We start from the raw sequence: 16,087 nt of genomic DNA on the forward strand, positions 1-16,087 counted from the left end.
CAATGCTTCTGGTCTTGACCCAATGGTTCACGTACGCCACTGCGTGGCATTTTGCTTGACTGAATGCTGCTGGGATGACTTTCTAGTCAGGGGTGTCCAGCATTGTAGCGAAATCTCCCAGAGTTCCAGTACAATGACCGGGAGACAAGATTCCTCTGGCAACCAAGTCCTCTGAATAGACAAGCCCTTCAGGCTGGCATCCATTGTTAGGATCTTCTAAGACAGCAGGGAGAAAGATTGCCTCCAGAGATAACCTGATCTTTGGTATCAGGCAAGTCGGTTTGTCTAGAGACTGAATTGATTTGCCCAAACGTCAAAATGTTATGTTGTAGGGGTTTGGAGTTAAACTGAGCAAATGCAACTTCCATAATGGAGGCTACCAAAGCTCAGGACTCTCATGCAGAATCCCACAATGGGAGATTGTTAAGGTATCCCACAATATGAATGCTCTGGGAGCATGGTAAGGCTAGAACTGGTGCTAATAGCTTTGTGAACACTCAGGGTGCGGAAAACGGGCCAAATAGAAGGGCTACAACTGTTGTGTGCTCACAGAAAAACATGCCAGATTTTGGTTTTGGCACAGTAAAAAACCCTGAAACCTTTCTTCCTTTAGAAGAATGGCAGGTTCCGCAAAAGGGTAACAAACGTCTTTCCACTTTTCAAAGTGAGGACATCCATTCTTGACAACCTTCTCCTCCTTCCTGTGGATCCATACCACCCAAACAGACCGGGACCACTGGTAAGACCGCACATCCCTCCTAATACAGCCACCTGAGAGTCCGCACAGCTCACCATAGAAACCGCACGGCCCACCCGAGAGTCTGCACAGCCACCTGAGTGTCTGCAGTATTAGACTAATTGCCATTATTTTTCCTAGACTTGCACATTCAGAGCTAGTTATTACGTTATTATTAAAACAGTAATAATCGAATGCAGAGGCAATTATTTAATATGATACAGAGTAGATACATTTATATAGTCTTACAGATACAACCGACCCTTTGAGGAGAACCATAATGCTGATGCAGCCCACAATAAAATTGAGTTTCACACCCCTGGCCTAATCCATTCCTCTAAGGTTTTACAAATAGACATCATGAGGATGGCAGGTTAGCGAAAACAGTAATTTGGAAAGGGTTTCCAGGCATTTATTAACGGGATCCTTAAACACTGGTGCATCTTCAAAAGGTACGGTCAGTGTTTTATTAAAGTGGGATATAGCCTGATTCACAGTGGGGACAGCCCATTTCTCATCAAAAGTCTCCTCAAACAGATATTGCTCAGTAAAATGTTTTCGAGGTGAGGACTCAGGATTTGTCCAGACTCCATACAGAACAATTTCAAGTAAGGAGTGAACCAAAAATATTTTGAGGCCTCTCAGGGATCCCAGGTGAAGAATAGGACTAGAATCAGGCATGGGTTGTTCCAGTCTTAAGCTGGCTTGCACTGCATCAATAAGAACCAATAAGGTATCTTTAAAATTGGGAGCAAGATCAGCTGATTTTGGCACCACAAGAACAAATTAATCCAGAACAGATTTACGAGACTTCTCATCTGATGGCGCATCCACAACAGAATGCTCAGAAGCCCCTATAGCTGCATCGATAACAGATACAAGTTCTGGAGGAGAAGGCATAGACGTATGCTTACAGCTTCTGCATTCTATAGAAGAACCCCTGTTGAATTTTTACTGCTGTTTGGATGCCCACTGAGGAGATTTACTTTCACTTCTTTTTGGAGTGAGCATAGAGGATACAGACAGTAATAAAAAACTACAAATACGGTATGTTTTAATCTTTCTCCTTTTAATAGAGAAAAAACAAAATCACTTTTATTGCCGTGTCCCCCTGTTCTGGTGACCGCAAAGAAAAACAAATCTCCTCAATAGGGGCAAAAATGGAATTAAAGAAAACTGACTCAGGATGTAAAACTTAGTTCAAAACTAAAAAGATTTTGGCTGAGATAACACAAAGAGCAGAGAGATTGCACAGTTCTTGTGTGTTAAAAAAAAAAGACATTTATTATAATAAAAAGCAATATTGCACTCACAAGGGTAGCAGGGATATCGGGCTTTCAGTATTGCCTTAAAAGAGAACTATGGGGTAAGTGTTTTATCCCATAGTTCTCTTCAGGGTCACAAGACGACATATACTAACCTCCTCCCGTGACCCAAAGCTCAGTATATCGCGGGCTATTATAAAAAAAATCAGTCTCTTAATATGCAAGGTCTGTGCACCCTCTCTGCTCCTTTTGTTGTCACAGTTACAGATTGTCTTTGGCCATTAGCAGCTTCAACACTTAGCTTTTTATTTTTCCTTGGACTGATATAAACTTCAATAAGACCCCGTTCTCCTTGTTTTTTTGCAGAATTCATTATAACAATACTGTGCACTCAAGACTACTTTTCTATATAGGGTTGCTTTAAGCAAACATGCAAATAGCAACTCATTATAGAACCTCAGGTTTTCCCTAACTGAATTATGCTTACCGCAGTAAAGGAGGAAAAGGTGTCTAGTGCATTTAGAAACACTAGTGTACAACACAACATGCAAAAATGTTTTTATTTACCCGATTTTGATAAAGCATGGTCTTTTCTAGGACGACTAAAGTCTGCCTTCTTTTCTTGGTTTTTACCATGAGGACTGTCGGGATCTGAAAAATACAGAGGACATATAAGTATGAAAAGGACATTAAAAAGTAAAGTAAGCAACACTCGACAGCATACAGAGGACATATAAGTATGAAAACTATTTCAAACTACAAGCATCAAAATGTCTTCATCAATAACGTGGACACATCTGTATCACAATTGGTAAGGTGTGTGTGCAAAAACACACTCACTGGTTACTTTATTAGGTACAACTGTTTGTTAATTCAAACATCAAATTAGATAGGTGCACCCTAATACTGTACATAACATAGTATACACGATCAAGAGGTTTAGTTGTCCAACCAAACATTTGAATATGGCTTGCCCATTTGTGTTCAAGCTGAAGGGATAGCCACAACTGCTCGAAAAAACACACTTTTAACAGCTGTTTGCAGAAGGGCATCTGTAAATTCACAACATGTCATACCTAGAAGATAATGGACAGCAGTGGCAGAAGACAAGGCCAAACCCTAGACCCGTCAGATGAGAACTCGAAAATGAAGCTACAGTGGGCAACAGATCATCAAAATTAAATGATCGAAGATATAAAATTAGTTGCTTTCCACTGTGGCATACAGTTGGCACCCATTAGGCCACAAAATACCAATGGGGCATCATTAGAATGCCATAACAATATTTTTACCAAATTAATACTTTTATTTGTAGCTAAAAATGGCCATTGAGTTGGTACATCTATTATTCCCTACTACTGTCACATCTTGTAGCCTGAACGGATTTTAGGTTATAAATGAGCAACTGCTCATGTACTTATGTTTTTGTCCTCTTCTAGGTTCAACACTTCCTTTTATATAAGCTAAACTATGTTAACTGCACCTTTAAATGGAGAACTATGAGGTGAGTGATTTTTCACTCAACCTCATAGTTCGAGCCGACGTGTAACAATGAAACTGTCACACGTCAGCTCAATAGATCGGGAAGTGAGCGAACACATACCACCGCTCATTCACTTCTCGATCATGTCCCTGCAGAGAGCCGTGACTGTCACTCACGGCTCCCCGCAGGGATTCCCCTCCCCAGTCTGATCCTCCAGCGTTGACTGGTGGAACGGACGGGGGAGGGGACAGAAACAGCTGGCTCTGCCTCTAGATAGGCAGAGCCAGCTGTCAATCACACAACTGGGTGGATCTCGACAGTAATGTCGGGATCCGTCCCGGCTGCGGCGGTCTCACTATACTCGCGATATACTGAGCTTTGGGTGATGGGAGGACTCTAGTTTATGTCCTCCCGTGACCCTTAGGAGAACTATGGGGAAAAGCACTTACCCCATAGTTCTCCTTTAATGGTAAGCAACTTTCTGTGAATTACTGCAGTGCTCACCTTAAAGTAACGTTTGATGTGGCCTTGACAATTTCCTAGGCTTATAATAATGTCAATAACAGTAACAAAACAGTGACAATAACTTGCTTATGTACATAGATATTTAATTGTAAATGTCAAACTGTCAGACGTTCCAAAATTAGTCATTTACATTGTATGGTAGATATAACTTGTACATTCGATATGTGGAATATGTAAAAAAAAACTATTGTATGTATACCACAGAGGTTACTTGGTTTGTTAAGGATGCAAATGTACCCAGACTACCTACAAAGTATGTTATTTATTTCCTCATGTCACAGTTGGATCTCTGATACAATGGGTATAAGAAAGAATAAAGATAAAGAACGAAAATGGAGAATGAAATGGAGAATGAAACAAAGAAAGCTTTATTTAATTTTGATTTAGGGTATCCCCTTGGGTTACTTTCAGCTAGTAAGTGCAGGCTCAACTAAAAGTGAAACAAAAAAGAAAATCTTTATTTTGAGTTAAGCGTTCCCCTGGGTTGGTTTCTGACACTAGAGGGCAGTACTTGCCTGCATTCAATACAGAAATTCTGTAGCTATTAATCATGAAGCCATTCAGAGGATGTTCATGTGACTGAACTGGATTTAGAAAGCAAATACAGTCTGTATATCAGGTCTTCCCTCAACTAACCAGGCTATTGGTTTAATCCATTTCCTGGTTTTGCACTAATCAGTGACACTGCATATTATTATAGGCTTTTTTTTTTTTACTGTGGTATATTTATTACACTAAGTTGATGAACCAGTTCTTCTCTAAGCATTTTTTTTCTCAATACGTTTTTGTACACAGTAACATGCTGAGAACATTTCTTAATTGTTACAAATTGTGTTGAAAACCACAAGTTACTGAAAACCAATGACAGGCAAAATAATTAAAGGTTTCAGAGGGGACAACAACGTCCAAAACACAGAATGTAGAAACAAACACAATTGTTGCTGTTGAATAATTCAACAGACATATTTGACAAAGGGAGAGTCCATAGTTGATAAAAAGTCAATAAATGATTTCCATACATCAAAAAACTTTTGAGGACGAGTAACCTTACTAAGCATTGTCTCCGCTCAATAATTTTGAAATACAAACTAAAAAAAAGCTAGCTTATTCAAAAAAAAGGCTAGAGAATGTGGTTCAGAATATATCCATTGATGCAAAATCGTTTTCTTCCCTACCAAAGATATAATAGACAATAGCTTTCTGCATCCAGGAGTGATATTCACTCCATGCAGATCTAGAATTGCAAAGATTGCCCAAATGCGGATTAAGTCACTAACAATGGATGCTGCTCAGTTATGTTTAAAACTTTTAGAATCAGCTGATCTCCTGAGTACTGTCCCTGCTATCCTGTTTTAAGGTAGCTCCTTTCCCTTGCAGGGTCCTATGGAGCCACCGCAGTGTATGCTAGTAAGTTGTGTGTCTGCACACAGCAAAGCAAGCCACTCCTCTACCTCATGCTCCCCTTTCCTGCCTCCTTCTCCAAGCCAGTAGATGGACAGCTGCTGAAGACTGTGGTCCTTGTGATCTTGTACTGGACAGGAAGTTCAGGGAAGCCGAGCTGAGAGAGTTGGAGCCAGCAGTTCAGAAACATGATGCCTGGAGGTGTTTGAGCAAAAACGTATATGGACAATGTTGATCTTGATTCATTATTGAAAAAAAGTTTGAGAGTTTCATATTATTTGAAGCTATGGATTAACTGATGATTTGCCTAATGGTGGAGCATGGAGCTGGTTCTCCTTTACGGGGCTCATTAGGTATGACACAAAAAAAAGTCAGTCTTTCAAATGGAAGCAGTGGCTGCAAGACAGCCAAAAACAGCCTGCAACACCCCAAACAGTGAAGGGATATATCTTTGGGATATATAGGCGCTGGACAAAAGGGACAGAAGTATCAAGTCATGGTTAAGGTAAAGGGCAGAAATCACCTTAGGCCTCAAAACTACTCTGCAGCTGTCCATGTCTAAAGATCAGAAAAGGTTCTTTACACGACAAAATAACTAGTTCAGACAAGCATCTGGCAAACAATATGGCAACAAGGAAGACCTTGTGAACATGAATGGAAAAGGGAATACTCCTTGAAGTTTTAAAGGGCTGGAGAGCCGAAAGAACCAAAATTTAGATCCAATGGAGTTACTGGTGGTTGTACAGGTAAGGCTACATGAAAAGACACCCTGTAAGAATGTTTTAACCATGAGAGGCCAGGGGTCTTTGGAACAGGATAGTAATGGTAGAAATTTGACCCTTGATGGTACTGAGGGCCAAATTAAAAAGGTCAGGATCCTTCCCGCTGAGTATTTTGTGGGATAATAGTTTCTTGCCTTACACCAAGCTAAGTATGCCTTCCGTGCACAAAGGTAGACATTGCAAGGTGTAGATGTTCTAGCTTTCAGGAGTATAAGAATTACAATTAAAAAAAGACCCCCATCTCTTAGGAACTGGGCTTCAACAGTCACATCATCAAAGCCAGCAACTGTGAAGCAGGGTGGTAATTTGGTCTTTGGGACAGAAGATCTGGTCGATTTGGAAGAACACATGGAGAGTCTTTCAAGAGTCTGATAAGTTATCAGTACTACAATTGCCAGAAGCAGTTTAGTGGTCACTGAAGCATCCACTGCCTGTCCAGTTTGTGATTGAACCTGGAGGTCTACATCCGGTGTCACACCCCCCACCTGAAAAACAGGCACTGGGGTCCAGTCATTGCCAACTGAGGTAGTCTGCTTTCCAATTGTCCCCTCCCAGAATGTAAACAGCACACAAGGCTGGAACGTGAAGTTCTGCCCAAGACAGGCCTTTTGCTTCTTGTTTTAATGCAGCAAGATTTCTGGTTCCTCCCAGATGGTTGACGAATGTTGCTGCTGTGGCACTGTCCGACTGAATCCAGATGATATGACCCTGCAGTTGTGAGGCCCAGCATTGTGGGAACAACCCAATCGCTCAGAGCTCCAGAATGTTGATCAGGAGATGAGCTTCCAAGTCCCCCGCACCAATAGGGCGTCCAGGACTTTTTCCCAGCTTGTTAGGCTGGCATTTGCCATGAAAATCTTCCAAGATAACGGAAGGATTTTCCAGACTCCATAGATGGACTCCTGAGTCACCAAAACAGTGATAACCTGGTCTTAGTTGTCAAGTGCATAATTTCATCCAGAGATTGCGGCTTCTTCTCAGCACAGCTAGAATGCTGGCTGCGAAAAAAATTGGGCAAATTGGACTGCCTTGGTCTCTCATGCAAATGTAGAGAGTTGGACACCCACTGGACTATAGAGTCTGAATCTTGATTGAAGAAAAAAACAAAAAACAATCTTGATAAAAGGTAAAACATGTCTAGTAAAGATGGTCTAACTTTTCCCTAAAGAGAAAGCAATGTCCATCCTCTTAGGACACTAGTAAAAAACTGAAACATGGTGGAAGTGGCTAGACCTGCCTGGCTAACGGCTTTCTTTTGTTTGACAGTGTCCAATCACTCCTATAGGCATGTCATAGTGAAACTCTGAATCATGGTAATAAAAAATACTTATTCTGCAAGTCTTACATTTTTTGCAACAATTCCAAAATAACAAATTGGCATAGTTCCCTTGCTTGACTGTAGATTTATTGTATAAAATAATGCTACTTATAGATAACACAGACATATTTTATATATATATATATATATTATATATACACACACACATTATATATATTATATATATATTATATATAAATACATATACATACATTATCTATAAATGCATATCTATATTTTTTTCCCAACCTTTTAAAAAAACATTTAAACCACCTCCCCACCGGCCGTTGTAAAAAAAAAACAACATACAAGCGATCCACCAGCTATAGAGTCGGCGTATCACTTGTATGGGGTGCCAATCCGCGTGTCCCCGCCCCTTCCACTGTCACGCTGGTCCCGGGCTCCGCTGTGCTCGGTGCGAGCCCGGGACCAGCATAGTGCCTCTGTGACAGGGGATCAGAGGGAGATCGGTACACGACCTCCCTCCGGTCCCGTCTCCGCTGTCAGAATGCGGAAGTGATGTATATTACATCACTTCCACATTCTTGTGTCACTCTCCAGTTTCATCAGCTTCTTCAGGGGGTTCCCTAGATGACAGAGGTCTTGGAGACCCCTGATGTCTGCATAAAGAGGACCTGTCACATCCTCTTTGCTATCACATACGGTTTTTTCTTAGCCCCCTATGTGGTAGCAATAAAGTTAAGTGGGGAAAAAAATATGAAAAAAAAATTTAAGTTTAAAAAAAAAAAATGTAAGTTACACATAAAAAAGAATTAAAAAAACAAAAAACTATTTTTTTTAAAAACTCCCCAACCATACATACAAGCCTGCAAACATGCGTCGGGTGCGCATACCTGCGAAAATGAGAATTGTGCCAATTACGCCACACGTTACATATCGCTACGGTCGCAGTGAGAGCAATAATTCCAGGGCCATCAATCACTGATAACACTAAACTGATGAAACGTAAAAGCTTTTAAAGTGTTGCCTATGGTGAATTTTGGGTATGGTAGTTATTTGCGATTTCGCGGGTGTGTGCAATTTTAAAAACTTGACATGTTTGGTACACGAACATGACCCCGCTTTTTTTATCTGGGGAAAAGAGGATTTGCGGCTCAATAGCATTATGACAGCAAACGAATCAACGCTGATATTTATCTAAGCTATTACGTAGTTCTGCTACTGACTCCAAGCTGTAGAGGGACTACAAATCTCAGAAGTGCACTATATAGCAATGCAGAATAATAGCACTAGCTATAGAGGACTACAAATCCCAGCAATACATTATACAGCAATGCAGAATAATATGAAGCCACATACTCTGTGCTGCTCTGGGGTGAGGGCCTAATGTCTCCTGTCAGGAGAGCTGTGCAGGGTCTCAGGTGGACTGTGCGGGGTCTTACAGATGGGTGTGGGCGGTGGGGTCCCCCAGGAAAGAGGAGGAGATGTGCGGCCGGTGCTGTAAACAGAAAAGAAATAGACACCGGTACTCCAATAGTAAATCGATTAAGTCTATTTATTGACTTACATCAAAAGCAATATAACACACTTAGTGCGACATTTCGTGGACACACAGGAACCCCTTCATCAGGCAATGAAGGGGTTCCTGTGTGTCCCCGAAACATCGCACTAAGTGTGTTATTTTGCTTTTGATGTAAGTCAATAAATAGACGTAATCGATTTAATATTGGAGTGCCGGTCTCTATTTCTTTTCACCATTACTTTGACGGTGGCCATCCGTCGACTACTGAGCACCCAGCATACTTTGTTGGACGTGCGGTCAGGAGTGCAATGGGTACATGGACTGTAAGCGGTGCTGTAAACAGGCGCTGCATGGTTCACAGGAAGGCTGCCAAGGTCCCTAGCAAGTGCGGTATTTTAGGCAGCCGCTTCCGTTTAAAAATTTAAAGCGCCGGTATCGGTGCTTCCTCCTCAGGCAGGCAAAGTTCCTTGAAGCCGCAAATGAAAAGCTGTGCTTGGTCACGAGGAACTAAGGAAAACTTCTCAAGTTGTGGCACAAGTTGTGGGTCCTAGTTGTGCCAGTGGGCCCTGGGCAATTGCCCACTTCGGCCATTGGATAAAGCGGCCCTGATTGTATATAAATGACAGTTACTTTCTAATCCCAGGATACCAGGTACCAGGCTAAGCACATGTATATATGAAGGAAACATATAATCAGGTTGTATAGAGTTCTGCTTGAGGCTGCTGTAATTTCAGAATTGCCTGTTACATACACAAGTGATGATAAAGCCCTGTCAGATCCAATTAGTATATTTAGGATACCCAAATTATTTCATTCAAAATTCCAGCAGCAGTACTAAGTTAATGGAAGTCCAGAAGCTGCCAGTATTCTTTCAATAAACCTAAGTGCACTTAGAAGATGCAGTAGACAAAGCCAAACCATGTCACTAATTCACTCCATTAAATCCATAGTTCTAATAACATTAATATACTGATCTTATGTTATATAGACTCCCACAGGGAGTATTATTTTGTATACATTGTGCTACATAGATAGTGATAATACTCATGGAAATGCAAGATAATAATAAAATTTATTTGCTTTAATTAAGATATGAGCGATCAGATATCTGGCTACTTATACAAGTCAGTATGCTGATGTTGTAAAATGGATCCTTATATTGAGTAGGGATGTCCCGATACCGATACTACCGTAGTATCAATACCGATACTAGTATCGGTACCGATACAGGGCGTTTTCATGAGTACTCGTACTTGTGAAAATGCCGTGATTCTAAAGGGCTGCTGAGAACCTGGCAGTAGCTGTGTTTGACAGTGCTCGGTCTCGCATCTCCTCCTTCCGGCACCGGCACAGCTCAAGACAGCCCCACACCGCACATACAGCCCCGGAGCCGGTGTTCTGTTACTTGTCTGCGCCCGCTCAGCTCACCACCCACTCATTCAGGCCAGCAGCCTCTCGTTCAGCCCAGCACCTGCCCGCAGAGCCCTGGAGAGACCCACATGCAGCCCTGGTGAGATCTGTACATGGCTCTGGTGAGAAATTGCCCTAAAATCATTAGTTTGTAATGTTTTAGAGAAAATGTGACATGTCCAATTAAGAAAAGGTATTGGGTATTGTACTTGGTCTTGAAAAAGTGGTATCGGGACATCCCTAATATTGAGCATAAAAAACTTCAGAACTAGTAGATGTCAAACCTCAAGTTTCTAGGCTCAGCCCTTTTTTGAACCCCAAATCCCTCTTTTTTTACTTTCATCCTTATAGTTAGATCTGACGGAATGCTGTGTCTAAAATGTATCCACTGATTAACTAATAGAAATTATTAAACTGCTAGGTAAACTATAATCATTTCTTGTCAAATTAATTTTTTTTAAAGGTATACATTTTTAAAACTTATTTTTTTTTATAATTTAAATAAATGTGTTTTTTTACAACAAAGAAATATGTGTTTACCCATTAGAAAGGTATCAGAGAAAGCACGGAAATAGTTGTTTGCCTTCAGACTCTCTCTCTGAAAGTCTGTTCGGAGCTGTACAGAACAGAAAGAGGTGAAAGGGAGAGAGGATAAATTAATCCTCTGGTCATTTATCCACCTATTTACCCAGAATTTACTGGGCTACTGAGCTTAAGTAGTTAAAGTTAACTTGGTAAACATGTGAAAGAGCCCGCCTAGTATCTGTAAAAAGTAAATTACTATGAAATATTCATTCAATATTATTACATACTTACCCAACAAAATAAACCTTGAAAAACATGTTTTAGTCCTGCACATAGTAAATCAAATATATAAGGGTGTATGAGTTTATGAAGATATTGTGACCATGTCTTCTTTTTGGAACCAAAATGCTGTCTACTGGGAAACTGGCAATTCCAGAAATGTTGATCTTCTGGGTCCCCTGCAGCTCTTAGGCTAGGTTCACACCTAGACGATTGAGCTGTTTTCGCACGGTTGTCGCCATTTTTCTTTGAAAACCGCGCGGTTGTCGCCATTTTGCTTTGAAAACTGCGTAGTTTTTGAATGCATAGAGGAGCCTATGGGACCCAAACCGCGCTGTAACCACCCTAAAATAGCTCCTGCACCTTTTTGCGTGCCAGATTGCATGAACAGCTTCCATAGACTTGAATGCAAATCTCTGTTTTGTGCAATATCTCGCGGATAAATCGCCTATGTGTGAACCTAGCCTTACAGATTCCTACTGCTGACCTCCACCCATTAAATGATACAGTATTGATATGGCGGTTAGCAGGAAGAACCAGAGAGAGCTTGACACTCCCAGAAGTGTATGTTTCCCAGTAGACTTCATGGTGCGATTTCTCAGGATCAAAGTGGTGCTCACTTTCCACTCTTCATTTAAAGGTATGCAGGGCTGGTAAACACAGGATTTAGTTTTTCTGAAATGCAGTCTTGCAATTCTGGGAAACAGTTGCTGATGCGTAGTAAAGCAAGCAAAAGGCCCAGAACCTCCTAAACAGTCAGAGTGCAGAACATAGGCCAAAAGGTAGAGGTACAAACTGCAAAAATGGGGATAATGCTGATGCACTCTAAAGATGGGAACATGCAAGTACCATACTTGATGTCCACCTAGTCTAGAAAGTCTGCATGGTGGAGAGAGGCTATGACAAACTTGATAGATTGCGTACAGAACTTTTGGAACAACAATATAGCCCGCCATATACTGAGCTTTGGGTCACGGAGAAAGTTAGTATATGTCCTCCCGTGACCCTAAAGAGAACTATCAAAAGGTAACCCCATAGTTCTCTTTTAACGAATAATAAAGAAATTTCAATGTACCTTCACTTTGATTCCCAGTGACGTAGGACAATTAGAGAGAGTGAATCTCCCTAAGAGGTACATAGACGGCAGTAAATCCTGGTAGTGGTTCTAACCCCCTCACCAACTCTTTCCCATACTTCACATGATGATTGAAATATTAGTCCTTTGCTGATGGGGTCCGGTGAGGTTACTAGGTAGATTATCAGATTTAAAACGGGATGTTTTAAAGGCCTATGTTGGAAGTTCTGTAGAACAATGATGGTAAATGAGACTAAATGGCCTTCATTGTTTCACAGGATTTAAAAGATTTTCTGACAATACAGACTGAATTTACTAAATTACAATCCTAATGAGAAAAACAATATTTAACTAAGCATGTGTAAATGGTGCAATGATTATTATGGGTAGGTGTGACCATGTCACATGCCATTAATTAGAGACTATTATATCTAGTCAAACGAGAATAAACCACTGAAATATATATTAAATATAAGAAAGACCGTTTCTGTTGTCTACTGCCGAGAGGCGGTATCTGCAACCCATTTTCAGATCTGCAGCACAGGAAAATATAACTGGACCAGAAAAAAAGGACTTTTTTTGAGGATATCAAAAGTTTAGAGAAATGCTCTGCATTGGTTTCTTTTAGAGGTGCACTGAAATAGAAATTTAAAAACCGAAATGAATTCGAAATAGAAAAAATTGTCAGGCCGAAACCGAAAATGTTTTTATTTTAATTTTTTTTAATTTTTTTAATATTTTATTTTTATTTCTTTTTTATAAACTTTTACATTTTTAAATATTTATTTTTATTTATTTATTAATTTTTTAGTAAATATTTTTATTTTTTACTTTACTTTTAGGGGCTTTGGGGAAATATTAGGGGTCTAAACAGACCCCTGATATTTCCCTTTTAAAATAGAAAAAGAGATTGAGAACACAGAGTCCTCAATCTCTTTTTCTGTATCCCCTGTTATCAATGAACAGGAATCCTATATGAGTGTTCCTGTTCATTGATAACATGAGAACATTGTTTGTTTACTATAACCACAATTATGAATGAACAGGAGTGGATATAGATCACTCCCAATTATTCATAATTGATGAAATATTAACCATACCATACCAATTATCTACCATATCCTCAATTATCTACAAACACTCAGCGATCGCAGAGTGTATGTAGCCTGCTCTCCTCTCTGACACACACTGTCACAGGAGGCTGAGTGAGCTCTGCGAGAGGAGAGCCCAGCCTCCTGTGACAGCGCTGTATCCGCCCCCCACACCGCTCTGCCGCACTGTGATAGGCGGCCGATAGGTGTGGGAGGAGAGACACCGGCATACAGCGCTCTATTCCCGCAGCGCTCGGCCGGCTGTCACTCTCTCTCCTCCCCAATGAATCGACAGGAAAATGGCACTTTTGGCATTAGGCAAAAGTGCCATCCTCGGCCAATATGTTTTGGCGGCTGATATATCGGTGCATCCCTAGTTTCTTTGGTTGAAGAGCTACTCTGTTACCTAAAAAAAATGTACCTATTATTTTGCTAATTACTGAATTTGGTTGAAAGTACACTCCTTTTGTGAGAACCTTGTTTGAAACTATACAGAGGATGGATGAAAACAACTAGATATTGACATCAATGCTCCTGAATGTGATCAAGAGGTGCCTGTCATCACAGAGGGAGATTATTTAGATTGTTGGAATATATCCTTGCAAACTGGGCTAGATGGTAACTTCTCCAAATAGAGTAACTCTGTCATGAGAGAAGTATGGGGGCTGCTATTATCAGCCTCCTTCTACAAATGCTAGATAACAGGTTGTGTCCGACTTTAGTGCTTTTGAGATCCACACCTAAAAAAAAACGCGCTGTAAATTAATGCCAGAAAAGTGTAGCAGTTCCTTACTTCTACACCTATTCCAGGTCAGTGACTTAGACAGCACTGAAGCAAAAGCATCTGCATCAGCTTAAAGCCAGGGAAGTACTCTCAAAAGAAGAGTTTATCAATAGCAGCCTTCATAATTCTCTTTACACTATGGGAAAGCTCTAAAGCTGGCCATACACCTATAGATTTTCTTTCTATCAGCCTATGGTCAGATGGAAAAAGTGCAACAGATTCCTCCATCTACGCTAAACTGTGTGGATGGAGGAATCTCCCACTGCACCAAGTTTCAGTATCTTGCTAGTCGGCCTCACTGGCTGTCAAAATACCTGAACAATATGACTGGATGCAGGCATCGTTCAGGTATTTTGAGAGCCAGCAGGGAATAGATGGAGGAATCTGTTGCACATTTTCCATCTGACCATAGGCTGATAGAAAAAAATCTATAGAAAATCTATAGGTGAATGGCCAGCTAGAGACTCCTATGTGCTACTGTAGCCATCAGGTTTGGGTCATGGTGCATCAACCATGCACCTTTGAATACAGGTAGATATCTCCTCACCTTGTTGTTGTTCTTAGGGACATGTAAGCAGCCAACATTTTGGTTTACTTTTGCAACAGAGCTATATTGGGCAGATTACGGTAAAATCTTTGTATTTTCTTAAAAAGGTATATAATTGATCTTTCTGGTTTAATGTGTTCTAAAAAAACATTATTTCTATGGATGCCCAGCCGCATAAATAATGTATATCTATAGAAAAAAAAAAAACTAAGATACAAACAACTTTTCACATTTCAACTAAAAGTTGAAATGTGACTTTGCACAATGCACATTCTTTCTTTATTTTTTATTAATGCAGCTGTATTTGAGCAAGTTGTCTTGCTGGTTTCAAATATATTGCAGTTTCTAACTGTGAATTCACCACTTTGCAAATCCACTGCATATAAATCCTGGAACACTTGAAAATGAGCTTGGGGCATTCATCTCGCAACACTGAGTACACATCACCGCAAGAGAATTTCATCTCCCAGAGTATAACAGGCTCAGCCATGTGAGCCTTGATGAATGTTAAACAGTCTGCAGATACAAGGAAACATGGAATATAAATGGGACCCAAGAGCGATGCCTCCACAGGGAAGGATACATATAAATGCCAGTACAGAGAAACATACTAAATGCACAATCCAAGGCAAAAAGCTACACACTGAGTGGCCAGATTATTATGATCACCCCATCAGTACTTTGTTGGGCCACGAGATAACTCCATGAGATGACTTCTGGGCCACCTCATGACTCCACGAGATGTTGAAAGGTGATGCGAGGAATCTGACACTGCTCTGTTGCCCTGTACCAGTCTTGCCACTCTCTGTTCTGCCCTAACATTGACTAGTAGCTGACGGCCACAATTCGCACGTTCAGACCAAGATTTTTGGCTGACTGTCCAGTCTTTAAACACTTTAACAACAGCTGCTCTTGAACATTTAACAAGTTCTGCTGTTTTGCTAATACTCGCTCCATGGCTCCGAGCATCAACAATCATCCCATGTTCAAAGGCTGTTAAATCGCGTTGTTTGCCCATATCTTTAGAAACAAATCACTTCTACTGTCGTGGTAAACAACCTGCTTCCCTATTTATAATGGTCTGGCCCTCTAGCAACTTCAGCGCAAAATTATAGCTAATTTGCCTACAAACGTCAGGTGGTCATAATAATCAGGCCACTCAGTGTATAAAGCCAATGAGGAATACATATCCTGTGGTCCAGAAGTTTTAGATTAGCATGCTAAAAGTTCTTGCACATGGGGTTCAAAACCACAAGCTGGAATGAAGAAGGAGTGGTAAAATAAGTATTTCTTAGACATGTAGTAAGACTAGTCCCAGTATTTTAGGAGGCAAGTAAAATAAATCCTGTGGGGTGATATAACTGGCAACGCCAACATTCCAAT

The 16,087-nt window shown here is 40.6% G+C and overlaps 1 protein-coding gene across 1 annotated transcript in view; it reads right to left on the reverse strand.

Moving 5' to 3' along the window:
* MAP7 (microtubule associated protein 7) overlaps positions 1 to 16,087 on the reverse strand; it is a 110,620-nt gene that overhangs the window by 46,173 nt on the left and 48,360 nt on the right. Inside the window, exon 2 of the mRNA XM_018556932.1 lies at positions 2,569 to 2,652. Within this exon, the coding sequence (XP_018412434.1) occupies positions 2,569 to 2,652 (84 nt within the window). The remainder of the gene's footprint in view (positions 1 to 2,568; positions 2,653 to 16,087) is intronic.

Source organism: Nanorana parkeri, unplaced genomic scaffold (assembly GCF_000935625.1).
Source record: "Nanorana parkeri isolate BGI_ZX_2015 unplaced genomic scaffold, ASM93562v1 scaffold259, whole genome shotgun sequence".
NCBI classification, from domain to species: Eukaryota; Metazoa; Chordata; class Amphibia; order Anura; family Dicroglossidae; genus Nanorana; species Nanorana parkeri.